Source organism: Sinohyriopsis cumingii, chromosome 2 (assembly GCF_028554795.1).
Source record: "Sinohyriopsis cumingii isolate HCF-2022 chromosome 2, ASM2855479v2, whole genome shotgun sequence".
Lineage (NCBI taxonomy): Eukaryota > Metazoa > Mollusca > Bivalvia > Unionida > Unionidae > Sinohyriopsis > Sinohyriopsis cumingii.
Window position 1 is genome coordinate 21,031,305 of NC_142962.1, and position 15,966 is coordinate 21,047,270.

General features: G+C 34.6%; 1 protein-coding gene across 1 annotated transcript in view; it reads left to right on the plus strand.

The window, feature by feature from the left end:
- LOC149804439 (glutaminyl-peptide cyclotransferase-like) overlaps positions 1-15,966 on the plus strand; it is a 70,859-nt gene that overhangs the window by 18,805 nt on the left and 36,088 nt on the right. The window contains exons 3-4 of the mRNA XM_089940398.1: positions 10,117-10,398; positions 13,243-13,401. Coding sequence (XP_089796524.1) covers positions 10,117-10,398; positions 13,243-13,401 — 441 coding nt within the window. The remainder of the gene's footprint in view (positions 1-10,116; positions 10,399-13,242; positions 13,402-15,966) is intronic.

Genomic DNA, 15,966 nt, shown 5'->3' on the forward strand with positions numbered 1-15,966 from the left:
AAGATAATAATTTTTATTATTATTATTTACAATACATGTCAAACTACAAGATAATTATTTTTATTATTATTATTTACAATACATGTCAAACTACAAGCAGTGTAGATCCAGATTTTATATTGTTTAGCGTGAAGGCAAATTCTGAGCAAACTCTAATTTCACACAATTTCTGAGAAAATTTTCTCAAAATTGAACTTTTGAATTATCTTGCTTTTGGTATTTCTAACAATACTGGGAGAGGTAGATATAAAACAAGGGATGAGAAATAGCTCTTGGTTTTAAAATTGTGTTCTTGGAAGTCTTTATATATAATTAAAGTCAAATCTAAGGAAAAACTGCATTTTCAATCAGAATTTTTCAAAGTTTTGAAATTGAGTTGACCAGGCAAATAAAATACTGATTTTCATTCTTGGTCCTTTTTTTAGCTGACTTAAATAGAATTCTGTTAATTGAGTCAGTTTAGAGATTACATTTTTATTAGATTTATTGTGTTACATTCTTTGTATATTTACTTGAAAAACATTTCATATATTTTAATCTTTAGTTAGATTAATATTTCTTGAAGTACAATTTATGAAATATTTAATAGATGAAAATGTGAAAAAGAATATAATATTTTACTAATTTGGAGCAATGCAGTTAACATACCATAGTCAAGGCTTGTTCAGTTTTCTTTAATTGTGTTTTTTCTGTTATTATTGGTAGAGATTGTATAGTCACTTCTGTTATCATTTTTACAGTTTGTATAGTCACTTGTATTATTATTTGTACAGATTGTCTGGTTACTTGTATTGTTATTTGTACAGATTGTCTGGTTACTTGTATTGTTATTTGTGCAGATTATCTGGTTACTTGTATTGTTATTTGTACAGATTGTCTGGTTACTAGTATTGTTATTTGTGCAGATTGTCTGGTTACTTGTATTGTTATTTGTGCACATTGTCTGTTTACTTGTTTAGTTATTTGTGCAGATTATCTGGTTACTTGTATTGTTATTTGTGCAGATTGTCTGGTTACTTTTAGTGTTATTTGTACACATTGTCTGGTTACTTGTATTGTTATTTGTGCCAATTGTATTGTTAATATCCATGATTATTTTCATAGTTATAAAGTTTTATGATTTTGTAAAAGGTAACATTTATTTTTGTGCTTACTTCAGTTCATTAAGTCATTGAAACTTGGCACCTTGCAAAAGTAATGAATTTACAGTAAGTTTCAGTGATACAACACCATATTTTCATAAGAAGGAATAATATGGTAAATGACACCATATAACCTTTAGAAGAAATCATATGTGTAAATGATACCATATTGCCTTTAGAAGGAATTGTGTGTGTAAATGATACCATATTGTCTTTAGAAGGAATCATATGTGTAAATGATACCATATTGCCTTTAGAAGGAATTGTGTGTGTAAATGATACCATATTGCCTTTAGAAGGAATCATATGTGTAAATGATACCATATTGCCTTTAGAAGGAATTGTGTGTGTAAATGATACCATATTGTCTTTAGAAGGAATTGTGTGTGTAAATGATACCATATTGTCTTTAGAAGGAATCATGTGTAAATGATACCATATTGCCTTTAGAAGGAATCATGTGTATAAATGACAGCATATTGCCTTTAGATGGAATCGTATGTGTAAATGATACTATATTGCCTTTAGAAGGAATCATATGTGTAAATGATACCATATTGCCTTTAGAAGGAATCATATGTGTAAATGATACCATATTGCCTTTAGAAGGAATTGTGTGTGTAAATGATACCGTATTGTCTTTAGAAGGAATCATGTGTAAATGATACCATATTGCCTTTAGAAGGAATTGTATGTGTAAATGATACCATATTGCCTTTAGATGGAATCGTATGTGTAAATGATACCATATTGCCTTTAGATGGAATCGTATGTGTAAATGATACCATATTGCCTTTAGATGGAATCGTATCTGTAAATGATACCATATTGCCTTTAGATGGAATTGTATGTGTAAATGACACCATTTGGTCTTCAGAAAGAAGCTGATATGTAATTCGTTCTAAGAGCATTTTTGTAAATTCTGGAGTTATATTTTAACCTTGGTGAGAACTTTACATTGATAGGACTCGTGGTGTTTTGTCATCATTAAAGTGATTTAGTTAGTCATTGACCATCATCAGTCACTGGGGCTTACACTTGTCATCTGCTACTCCTCCATGTCTGCCTGCCTCTCCCAAACAATTGAAGATATGCATGTCATGAATTACAATTTGAGTGTAAATTGATTCTGAATCAATACATTCTATGGCCTAGACTGCCTCTGTTCCAGAATCTAATCGTGCCATCTTCTCAAAGCATCAATAACCACTCCCCACCAGGTTTCACATAAACCCTGACACTTTTATGGAGAGTGATTGAACTTAATCAATGGCTTCAATGCATCACAAGTATGATCAGACCATAAAGTTCAGGTTAAAAATAGCTAGTTATTAATTGTATTTTTGGTTAGGGATAATTGATTAAATAATGTACCCTTTTATGAAGTGGTCTTTATAATTGTATCCGTAACTTTCATTGTGAAATCATTTGCAGAGCTAGTTGATAAGAATATCTGTTTGCTAGTGCAAATGGCTGATAAATTTTCCAGCCATACCAATGAATACTTTAGTTTCAGTTGCTACTGTAGTGGTGAATGTCACCATGCATTTTCATGTCATGACAATATGGCATAAAACTGCAAGCTGTTTCACTTAGATAAGAATGATAACAAGTTAGCATATCCTTTTATGATTGTCATAGTCATTAATTTCTTTTAAAAGTTGTTAACCTTTGCCCAAAAGTTTGAACCATGTTCTGGTTTGATTTTAATTTGAGTTTGTGGGGTTTTAGTTATATTTTTCAACATGTGTTTGGCTATACGTGGTGGTCAGCATATTTGGTTGAGGAAGAATCCAGGAAGAACCACCAATCCATGGGAAGCATCTGGCAAACTTTCTAACATACCCTCATTGGCTGAGTTGAGACTGGAACCCATGTGGACAGAGATGAGATGCGGGTGATCTGTGAAGGCAAGTGCCTTAGAGGCTCAGCCACCTTTGGCCGCCAGACCCATATACTGACTTACAGGCAGAATTTTTTCTGTCCAGTGCTGGTTAGGAGCTCTATTTCTGACTTCTTGATCAAACATTTTACATCTAATTACTTGGAAAAGTTTTCAAGATAACAAAATGTTTTCATGTAATTAATGTATCTTTATATGTCACTCAAACAACTGTGTTGATACTTCTGGACTACCGACCGATACTTTTTCTGGAAAAGGCATCATGTCATTTACAAGCATCTTGTTTGACGTTCAAACCTTGTGTCTGTCATCTGTTTGACTGCTACTGTATATCATATACATATGTAAGTTATGGTTATCTTTGATCTGGCAAGAGGAAGAATCATCTTTTTAGAAACTTTATTTCTCAATTCAGTACTACTTTGCTTTCCAAGGTAATATTTTGCAGTTGATCAAATCTTAGTTGCATGTCAGATTACAAATACCTGACATGAAAATAGCTTTATTACCTTGGTCAATTGGAATATAGAACATTTTTCATTATACTGTCTGTTGAACATACTGCCAGGTGTGCAGTATGATCATTGCAGTTGATATGCAGATCAGATACATTCTTTGTTTAATACAGAATGGAGACATATCAAAGAATAAAGGACGCACAAAAAACAAAAATATCAGAATGCTAGATGTTACTGGAATGTGAGTTCATATTTCTTGCAGAAAATACATATGTTTCCATGTTATTGATTTTCATCAGAAATGTGGAATCCTTTATGTATTAGGTAAATTTTGGAGAAATTATCTTTCTCTGTATGCATCAGACACAGAGAAATGAAGATATTAGGATTGGCTCGTCAGACTGATTAAATACATGCAGCTGCTAAGGCAAAAATACTAATAGTTCTCCAACAGCAAATTATGATTGACAGAAGCCATTCTATATGTATCCTGTTGCTTGTGATTTTGAGATTTGAGATTTTATTAATTATATTTTTTATATGCCCACCAAAAGATGGTGAGTATAATGTTTTGTATATTTTGTACAATTATCAAATGAGCACTCATGTATGTGTGTTGAGACTTCTTCGAGGCAGTATTTTACATGATCTTTCATCAAATTGTTACCTTAAAAATAAAGGTAATTTTATTGAAATGTGAAAAATTTCATTTAAAAAAGCTGTTTATTAACAGATGTTTACTTCTGAAACAAATATTCAGCCATTAAACAATGTTGCTACTCCCTCCCCTCCCATCCACTCTGTTCATCAGAATGGCTTGCCTTTCATTGTTCAGAGGTTTCTTGTAACTTGTGCCCTCACTTACAATGCAGTCTATGTTTTTGGACCCTGTTGTGCATGTGTTTTAGAGGGAGAGGTGTATACCTTTTAAAAGATTATTTCTTTTTTGTTTTATTTATCTTTTGCATGAGTTTAGCATTTACCTTTAATTTTTGAACTTGTAGATTAATTTGGAAGGGTTTATCTTCCTAAAATCATTGTGCACTATTTGCATTGAGATTTACACATTTTATAACAGTCAGCTTGCCCAGGGCAAGCAGACTGGAAAATTGAACTTGCCTTTGGGAAATTGTAGTTTGTCCAAACATGAGTTTAAAAAAATAAGATAAAATATGGAATATTTTAAGGAAAGCACATTAAGTTTATTTTAACTTCTTTTTTTTTTTCTTTCTACAAAGATTTGTACATTTTGGATTTTTAACACAGCTTAACAATTTTTCAGTCATGTCACTACAATGTCTACAGTGTGGCATTTTATAGTGATGTCTCATACTATCATGCTGCCGACACGTAGCACAATGTCCCACCTGGTCACATTATCCCGACACCAGGATGACCAGTCCTAACACTAACCTCTTAATGCTGAGCGCCTGGCGATGCAGCTGTTAGTACCTATTTTATAAGTCTTGGTATGACTCGGGCTGGAGTTCAAACCAGTGACTTTCCGCATCTGAGGTAGATGCTCTAACCATTCTTTTTATACAAAAAAGCAACTTTATAGTCCCAAGAATTCATATATATACACGCCAGTTCCATATCAAAATTAAAGTTTGCATGCATGATTTGGGTATATATATTGATACTTGAACTTGCAGAATAGTTTTCAGGACTCCAGTAGTAATTAGAATAATAATTTTCAAGACTCCAGTAGTAATTAAATCAATGTCTCTCCAGGGTTGCATGAATATCAGTTTCATAGATATCTAACTTGTCACCAGTAAATATTCTGTGAATGTTGCATCACCTTGCAGGTAATGTCCTGATGTCACAGTGATCTAAAGTCTGCAAGTCTGTTTGATGTAGATCATTGACTGTTTCTGGATTCTGTAGCAATTACAGTCTGTCAAATGTGTAACTTTAGACATAGATGATTGTATGCTTGTTTTGTATTTCTAGTTCAGCTCCCTGGAAACCGTATAGGCAATAGTACTGCTCCTGTTCTCTGCCTTTGAACTCTTTCATCAAGACCATATCTACTAATGAATTTTTTTAAAGCCAATTAAAGTCACCTTTTTTCAGTGATAAACTACATTGTCTGTTAATAGCAAGGAGTCAAGCATTGTTTTGGTTTGTTCTCATTTAGTCCCTTGGTTGTTGTGAGAAATTTGAAGTGAGTTTACCATAATTTAGCATTTCTAAGCTTCCAAGACTGGGAAAAGGTGGCACCAGACTGAAATCCACACATCTTTTAATCTATTTTGCTTCAGCTAAAATTCCAAGGCACATATGGAATCTCAAAGAGGAAATTTCCCAAAATTCTTCCATTTTGACTTATCCAAAACTTGTTGCACCTAATCTGATGTAACTGCATTTGTGGAATTAGACAAATGAGAAGATTTTTCTTTTGCACATTTAATTCCACATGAAGCCTTCCAGTTCTACTTGCTGACTGACTCCATGACTGCGTATGGTTAACTACCTGACTCATTAGTTGTTGTTGTTGTAGGGTTTAACGCCATTTTTCAGCACGATGGGCTATACATGGCGGCCAGTATTAATGGTGGAGGAAGAACCCGGAAAACCCCGGAAAGAACCACCGACCCACGAGAAGCTACTGGCAAGCTTTCTCACATGCCCACATTGGCTGAATCTTAGACTCGAACCGCCGCAGACAGAGGTGAGATGGCAGTGATCCGTAACGAAGAGCGCTTTAGACCACTCGGCCACTCGGGGCCCCCCTGACTCATTATGATGATGACATGATCTCATGCTGTACGTAAACAAACAGTTTCATTAGCTATATCTTCAGTATAACATTAGCATCGAACTACCAAGTAATGTTCCATGATATCCATTTAAGCTTGCATGAAATATAGATTTGAATTGACGAATGCCTAAATAAATTGACAGACAGCAAAAGAAATCACTTCATAATTTTGCTTTTTCGAGTTTTGACCAACCAGTAAGTGTCTTCAATTAATAACAGCAATAAATGCATTTACCAGAACATTGTATGGTGGAGCTATTAAGTCTGGTGAATGAAGCCAATCTCTCTCTCTCTCTCTCTCTCTCCCTCTCTCTCTCTCTCTCTCTCTCTCTGTCTCTAACACACACACAAACACACACACACATAGAAACACACACACACACACACACACACACAGGACCGAGGGGCCAGAACTGAAATCTAATACAGAGTTTGGTGAATGAATATTTGAAAACGTCAGTGTAATTGGAATTTATTTTAATTTCTCCATGGTTACCATCTGGACAAGAAAACTCAGTTTGCACATGGTTACCATCAAGTCAAGAAAATTGTTTCATGAAATTTCATGCAGCAGTTTTGAAGGAGATGTGATAATAAATGAATTGATGTGTAATAATAGTAATAATAATAATGCTTTATTTATAGCGGGTGACTGATTTGTCAAGGACTGTTCTCCCTTGAGGCCCTCTTAAGGAGAGTATAACAATGCACGTTATATGAAGATAGCAATAATTACTGTTTATTTTAACATGTTTAGTGTTAAAATACTAAATTCCTTTATCTATTAGAAGCACATACATGCTCATAATATCTCTTCTTAAATACTCTAATATTTTCAGCAGATTTTACATGTAGAGAGCTTCTCAATATCCCAGATGCTAAAGAGTGGAGATTCATATTTAGTCTTGTACAGTGTTCTCTTTATTTCAAAATACTGACAGAGTTATGTGACGTAGAGCTTGAGTTTCAGTTCCATGTACATAAAATTCCAAGTCAGAGAAAAGTGTGTGGTATCAGGATGTTGCAGTGATATATATGTAATAGCAGCATCATAGATTTTGTGCAGTTCAGTGGGTCACTGCAGGGATTAGGAATTTAAGATGAATTTCATTGTAGCTAGAAGGACTAGTAGAGTGATAAATTCAATGTATACTCATTTATAAGACAAGTCCAATGCAAACTGCACAGACCTAGATCTGCTGTCACATAATGTGGTGGCAGATCTGGATCTCTGCAGTTTGTTTGGAGTTATCAGTAGAAGAAACAATATAGACTCTGATCTGCAGGTACATTATGCTATGGCAGATCAGGATCATTGTTGTTTGCAGTTTGACTTATAAATGAATATATATGGCATACTAGTCCTGCTGGATGTTCACTAAACAATTTCAGAGATGTATCAAGATTTACTATTGAAATTATTCTAGCCCAGTGGGATATTTACTCAACTCGGGCTAGCAGATTACTGCTGATTTTGAACTCATCAGGCCACCAGGACTTATCATGGTGAAAAATGCTATGAAACTATGTGTTCCAGTTGATTTCAGTATATTGTTTTATTTATATGAAATTATATTAAATGCCAGGAGGCCTTTATCTGCATCTTAAGGCTCAGTCAAACAATGTATTTAGTGAAACAATATTACTAACAGTAATTTTTATTTTTAGACCAGAACAGCTTATTGGATAACCTCATGTACATCATCCAATGTGTGTCGGTCCATTATCACAAATTTATTATAGCTATTCCTCCTTAACCAATTGGACGTTTGTCTTGAAATTTTACAAGCACATTCATCCAAAGATCTATTCAGTCCCAAATGGAAATGGTACTGATTGGACATCCAGTATGGCTGCCACAGTGGCCATTTTGATAATCTAGTTAATGCTGCTCCTGAATAGATTGTCATATCAACATTGTGCCTGATGAAAAAACTTCTTAAGATGTCTACCTGGTACTGAATGAAAATAGTGCTGATCTGCTATCCAGTATGGTCGCAATGGCAGCAGTCTTGAAAATCTCGCTATCACTACTCCTGAACAGCAAGTCATATTGATATAAGGTTTTCACCAGAAGACTTTGTACAATGCCTGGTTGTCCTAATGAAAATGGTTCTGCTTGAACATCCAATGTGGCAGTGGCATAGTGACTGCCCAGTTGACTCCCAGAATCTGGTGCAGGCAGGCCCAGTGGGGGACCCAAAATAACAATCAACAACTTTTTTAAATTGGGGACCCCAGAATGAATGGGAGAGGGAGGGCAGAATTTCTTGTTGCTATATATCTACCATACATTCACAGTGACCATCGTAAAATTTTACTTTTGCTCCTCTCCCTGAATGGATGTTCAATCAAAATGAGGTTTTCACTAAAAGACTTAAGTTGATGTTTAGTTGGCCCTCAAGGAACATAATGCAGATCTTACATCCAGTATTGCCACCATGGTAGCCATCTGGAAAATCTTGTTTACACTGCTCCTGAATGGTGTCTTTCACTGGAAGACTTCTTATGATGTCAAATTGCTCATAATTTGCCTAGCCACCACAGTGGCCATCTTGAAAATCTTAGCAATACTCCTTCCAGATAAAATTCATATCAACGGTGGGTTTTCACCATAAAGCCTTGTATGATGTCTTTAGCAGTATCGTACGCATAGCAAATGCATCTTCTATAAGGTACTGACGATTTGATTTTCGGGGAGGATGGGGGCATATTTTTTTTTAGTTGAAACATTTTCTTTTCTTGATTTCAAGATAAAAAAATTTTTTTTAGGTAATATCATAGGTATAATATGGTGATATTTTGCTTTAAATCAGAGCTGTCCAGCTGTTGACAGATGGAAATCAAACAAAAAAGTGTTAGGCTTCTGCTCAGAACACTAAATTGTTGGTCCCAGATATAATTGTAGTATACTGTGGCATGTATTGCAGCTAACAAAATTTTTCATAGTACCCAGCTGTTTTATTCAGTGATAAACTTTCCATATTAATGACTATACACTATATTGTAACATATTACCTCAGCAGGTTACCTGTCTGTTGTTCGTGTGAGTTTGTTTACAGATCAGGTGAGTGGATTGACCTATTGTGGTTAATCAAGGTAATTATAGGTGCATGAACTATTACTGCTGACTGTCAAATTTAATGTAAAATAAAAGGCATTGGTTAGAAAAGGGCTAAGATCACCTGTCTGAATTCATTTCTGCAGTTATAATGTTTTAGATGGAAACTGGAGACCAGGGAAGGTACAGGTGAGCGATATTATCATTACCTAATGAAGGTACAGGTGAGCAATATTATTATTGTCATTACCTAATGAAGGTACAGGTGAGCAATATTATCATTATCATTATCATTACCTAATGAAGGTACAGGTGAGTGATATTATCATTATAATTACCTAATGAAGGTACAGGTGAGTGATATTATCATTACCTAATGAAGTTACAAGTGACTGATATTATCATTATCATTACCTAATGAAGGTACAAGTGAGTGATATTATCATTACCTAATGAAGGTACAGGTGAGGGATATTATCATTATCATTACCTAATGAAGGTACAAGTGAGTGATATTATCATTACCTAATGAAGGTACAGGTGAGGGATATTATCATTGATTTCACTCTGGTTTTACATATCTGTAAGCTTTCTGTGGAATACCTTACCAGCAGCTAAAGTCACATTTTTGGGGTTTGGTTATGGGTACCTAGCACAATGTAACGATTTGTTTGGTTGATTGCAGGTACCTAGCACAAAGCACCCTAATAATTATTATATTTTAATATGCTTAAAATGCTTCATGTACAGTTACATTTATTATACATAATGACTTTTCTTTTCAGCATATCACCGATCATTATAACAAGCTTGGATGGACTGTTGAGACGGATAATTTCGTTGATCAGACCCCATATGGTATGAAGAATTTTACCAACATTATAGCAACCTATGACCCTGCTGTCCCCAACAAATTGGTACTGGCATGTCATTTTGATTCCAAGTACATGCACGATAAGAATGGCAAGGCATTTATTGGAGCCGTTGATTCAGCAGTACCTTGTGCCATCATGATGGATATAGCTGCAAAACTGGACTGTCTGCTCAAAAAAGGGAGTGCAGATGAAGTATGTATTGGTGCTAAAAGTGCTGGTTATTTGTTTCACCTACATTTACATATTTTCTGGTAAAATTGTCTTAGTGGTACATCATATTTACATATTTTCTAGTAAAAGTATATTCATTGGTACATCATATTTACATATTTTCTGGTAAAATTGTCCTCAGTGGTACACATTTACGTATTTACTGGTAAAATTGTCTTAAGTGGTACATCATATTTATATATTTTCTGGTAAAATTGTCTTCAATGTTGCACAATATTTAAAGATTTCTGGTAGAATTGTCCTCAGTGGTACACTAATTTTTATTGATTTTTGTGGGGAATTGTCCTCTGTGAGACTTTATTTACAGCATTTTTGATAAAATTGTCCTCAATGGTACACTATATTTACAGATTTTGTGGCAGAATTGTCCTTCAAGCTACATTGTATATCCTAAGTGCACTGTATTCACAAATTTTCTGATTGTGTCTTCATTTGAAACACTATATTTATGGTTTTGTGGTAGAGTTGTTTTCAGTGGTACATTGTATTTACAAAATAAATTCTTTTAGAGTCCTAAATGGTACACTGTATTTACAAATGTTCTGGTAGAATTGTCCTCATTGGTATGTTATTTACAGATTTTCTGTTAGAGTCCTCATTGATACATTCTATTTACAGATTTTCTGTTAGAGTTCTCATTGATACATTATATTTACAGATTTTCTGGTAGAATTGTCCTCATTGATTCACTGCATTTACAGATTTTCTGCTTGTATTGTCTTCATTGATACACTGTATTAAATTTATATGGGGGGGAGGGTAGTCATGTGACATACATTGTATTGTCTCATTAATACACTGTATTAAGTGTAAATGCTAGGGTTTTTAGTCATGTAACATACATTGTAGGGTGGTTAGCATGAGAAACTTGTTTTATGTATCTTTATTTTGATCTTTGTGAAGTAGTTTAGAAGAGAGTCCACTCTATACCATTTTAGTATACATTAGTTGACAAAGCATTGTCAAATACCATCATTAAACCACATATATGCACACACATAATCACAACCACACAGACATTATATGAAAGAAATACACCCTGTTTCTGTCTTTAAAGTCCATTGGACAGTGGAATACAGACTTAACTAGATACAGCCTTTGCTGTTGTCAGTAGTTCATTGGGGTTTGAAGGTGATGTGGGTGTCATTAAAAGTTATCTTTGCACTCAGAGACTGGTTTTTTTCAGAGTTCTGATGCTAGGTGGTGATACTGTTTCAATGGATATTGTATACTCCAGAATGAATAACGGTGATATGGTTTTTGCGGTATGTGCAAAGAAAAAAAGCTCCCATGATCAACTGCACTTCAAAATTTAAAAGTCCATCAACCGTGCATTCACAGTTACATTTTGCTGGGATTTGCTCACCTTGCCATTGGCTCATGCTTCCCAGATTCAACTATGGACATTTTGCATTTAAAAATGCACACATCCACACTAATTCCAATGAAGGACACTTCCACAGTTCCAACTCCATATATAATATATGGAGTAAAATCTGTCTTATAAGAAACACTGCCACTGTCCAACAACTAGCCAAAAATCTCTAACATTGATGGATTAAACATTGCCACTGACCACCAACAAGCCAATAATCTATAATAATGATGGCTTAAACATTGTTGCTGACCACCAACTAGCCAATAGTATGTAATAATGATGACTTGAACATTGCTGCTTGCCACCAACTAGCCTTAATCTATAATAATTATGGCTTAAACATTGCTGCTGACCACCAACTAGCCAATAATCTATAATAATGATGGCTTAAACATTAACATTACAGTTGACCAGCTAGCTAATAATCTGTAACAATGATGGCTTAAACATTGCCACTGACCACCAACTAGCCAGTAATCTGTAATTATGATTACTTAATATATGGAGTAAAATCTGTCTTATAAGAAACACTGCCACTGTCCAACAACTAGCCAAAAATCTCTAACATTGATGGATTAAACATTGCCACTGACCACCAACAAGCCAATAATCTATAATAATGATGGCTTAAACATTGTTGCTGACCACCAACTAGCCAATAGTATGTAATAATGATGACTTGAACATTGCTGCTGACCACCAGCTAGCCTTAATCTATAATAATTATGGCTTAAACATTGCTGCTGACCACCAACTAGCCAATCATCTATAATAATGATGGCTTAAACATTAACATTAACATTGCTGTTGTTGTTGTTGTGGGGTTTAACGCCATTTTTCAGCACAAGATAGGCATTAACATTGCAGTTGACCAACTAGCTAATAATCTGTAACAATGATGGCTTAAACATTGCCACTGACCACCAACTAGCCAGTAATCTGTAATAATAATGGCTCAAACATTTCCACTGACCACCAACTAGCCAATAATCTGTAATAATGATGGCTTAAACATTAACATCGCAGCTGACCATCAGCTGTATAACCTGCCCTGGGCTGAGTTTCCATGAACATTAAGCACTACTGTTTATTTTGTATATCAAGGTTATGGGCATATATCATGGGGTTTAAAAAAGGGTCTTTCCTTCTCTTGCTGTCTCTTTTTTTTTTGTTTACTAAGATTTCTGAAAAGTCATGTAGTTTTAAACACATCCATGTCAGGGGTTTGGGAGTCAAAAGTTGTGTTTTTCAAGTGACATATTCTGGCAGGTATGAATTTGAAATCTTTGGGAATTTTCTTAAAAGAAAAATTATGTTGAGAAATTCTGTAGGTGCTGAAGACAAAAAATGGTGTTACACAGTACAATGAGAATCCAACTTCAAATTGTCCAAGCATTTCATTTAACAGATATGTTTTAACAATACAGGGCCATGATTTGACCCTGCAGATGATTTTCTTTGATGGGGAGGAGGCCTACAAGGATTGGACCCAGACTGACTCCCTGTATGGCTCCAGACATCTTGCCAAAGCCTGGCAAACACAACTAGACCCTAGTAACTCAGGAAAGAATAGACTGGATTCTATAGTAAGTTTGTGGTATATTGATATCTTATTCTTTAGATGAGGCCACCTTAGTGCTTAAGTCCGCAGTTTGACTTTTATTTTAACATTTGACATTAGTATTAAAGTCCTTGACAATTTAAAACCTTCAGGATTCCCAGACCACTCATATCAAGAGATCTTCGATACAATATAACTGAGAAACTTTCAAGATGTGTTCTTTAATCATTTCTGGCCTCAAACCTGTTATGAAGATGTCAGAATTACATACTTATTTTCACTCCAGGAACTACATAAATTGATTAGTTGACCATTATTTTCTTCCCCTGCTGAAGTTTGTTTTTATGTAACCCACATTAATTCAGGAGTTTCACAAGGTAAACAAACTCTTTCCCCTTTGCCTCTTTATTCAGCTATTGTACTAAGAAGTGACTAGAGAAAATATTTGTGAAATGTATTGTTGGTACAGTGTGACCCTGCTATAGCACGCTCCGTTATAACATGAATTCGGATATAACATGGTCATGGTGTGGCTCCTGAAATTTCATATAGATGTATTTTTCTCGTACATGAAAAAAAATCTTTCTTAAAAGTACAAAAAAATGTACAAAGTGTAGGGAAGTGATCATGTTTGAATAATACAAGATGATCATTTCATGGCTCCTGAAATATTTTTCTCGTACATGAAAATATAATTTTTTCTTTTTAAAAGTACGAAAAATAACGTGTGAAAAGTTTATTCAGAGATCATGCAAGGCTTCGGCAATGTTGGCTGTTTAACCAATGGATTGGAGTTGAGAAATTTAGAGGCCCCATGAAAGAAAGCCACAAACTTGATATAAAATACAATAAAAATGTATTTATTGTTACATAAAAATTCTTTGTCCATATTGACAAACCATCATAACAGTGCATTTTTATATCATAATCTGCTTATGTTGACATCTAGCGAGTACTGTATGTTGTGTGATATCTGCTTTTTGTTGTTGACATTTCTGGTTGTGGAGATCAACTGGATGAGGCATTATCTCATAATCTATCTTTCATTGGATTTTTGGCCGTTGGCGTGTAATTAATATATTTACACAGACTGACATTTGTATGTGGATGGTAAGTAAAATTCCTCTTCTTTTCACTCAGAATTAAATCCTTCAGAACACTCACATTTTCTGTAATAATCCCTGTCATCAGACCAGAACAGCTGTGTCTGTATCATCTGTTGACCCTTTGTTACATTTCTGATGCATGCATGGAAGGCAGCATCACTCCACTACCACAAATGTAAAAAACAAAAATTCAAGATCTTACTTGTTGGTCTATTCAGTAGACAGGGAGGAACAGTAACTGCAATCGACCAAACGACAGCCAGTTCCTTTTTAAAAAATGTACCCATATAAAATAGTTTGCTGAAATTTCAAAGAAAACAGATTTCTTTGAAGCACCAGTTGTTATGGAAAAAAATCGGCCTCAATCATGCAATACAATTATTTGATGTTGCTGCCACAATAAGAAACTGACATTTGTTTGGTCCTCCAATGCTGTCCTCTAGCGGTGACTTCAATAATGCATGCGCCCTTCATCAAAGAAAGCCAACTACAATCTTCAATAAAAACAGAGAACCTTTCTTCAAATGAAGTCATTGCCAGACTTAAATAAAAGCAATGGAATGTGATGGATTGTTTTATTCTCCAATGTGATTGGAACATGTTTACTGTGCTGTGAAAGTTTCTTTTTTGCAGGAAAAAAGTGTATGATTATGAACGCTACCAACAGCGGCTTAAAACACAAACTAACTTTTACTGACTTGGTACATACGAAAATGTAAATGTGCTTCATCATTCGTTATGTTATTGTGCTATTTTTTTCCACTGAATTTAGACCTGTATAACCTGTGGCAAAATTATTGAATATTTGAAATCTTTGTGTGTGCATATTTTCAATTGAATTACTTGTATTATGGATTCAATGTACCATATGTAAAGAGATTTGTGGGTCAGTACACAGTGTTGATACTCTATTCATGCTTTACCTCAGACTTGTATATGTAAACAGTATACACATATATGTACCAATTCTTGGTTCTCTGAATAAAGTAAAATATTATGTGCCTTCTCTGTTTTCACTACAGGTGTATTTCTCATTTACTATGCATCAATTTAAGATGGTAACTGCCAGTGAAGCACTTATTTTTGTGCCTTATTTTTTACCTAATCCCTCACCTCCCCACACACACAAGCAAATTTTTGGGGGCACATGCATTATTTTCTTCAGCTAATTGACCTGGTTGCTTATAACACGGTTCAGTCTATAACATGGTCCGGTTCTATGGCTCTCAACTGTTATAGCAGGGTCACATTGTACATGTTATACAAATGACTCTCCTTGGTGCTAATGCTGAATACCCATGTTAGAGATATCAGAGATTAGTATTAATTGCAAGGGCATTGCTAGCTAATTATTTTTCTGTATTCAACACAGATGTGTGATGCTTAAAATTGGTAGACATACTGCATCATTAATATTTACAGGTAGGACTTAGTCCTAAATTACTAATTATCATAATGACCATAAGTCTTGGGACACCATTAAT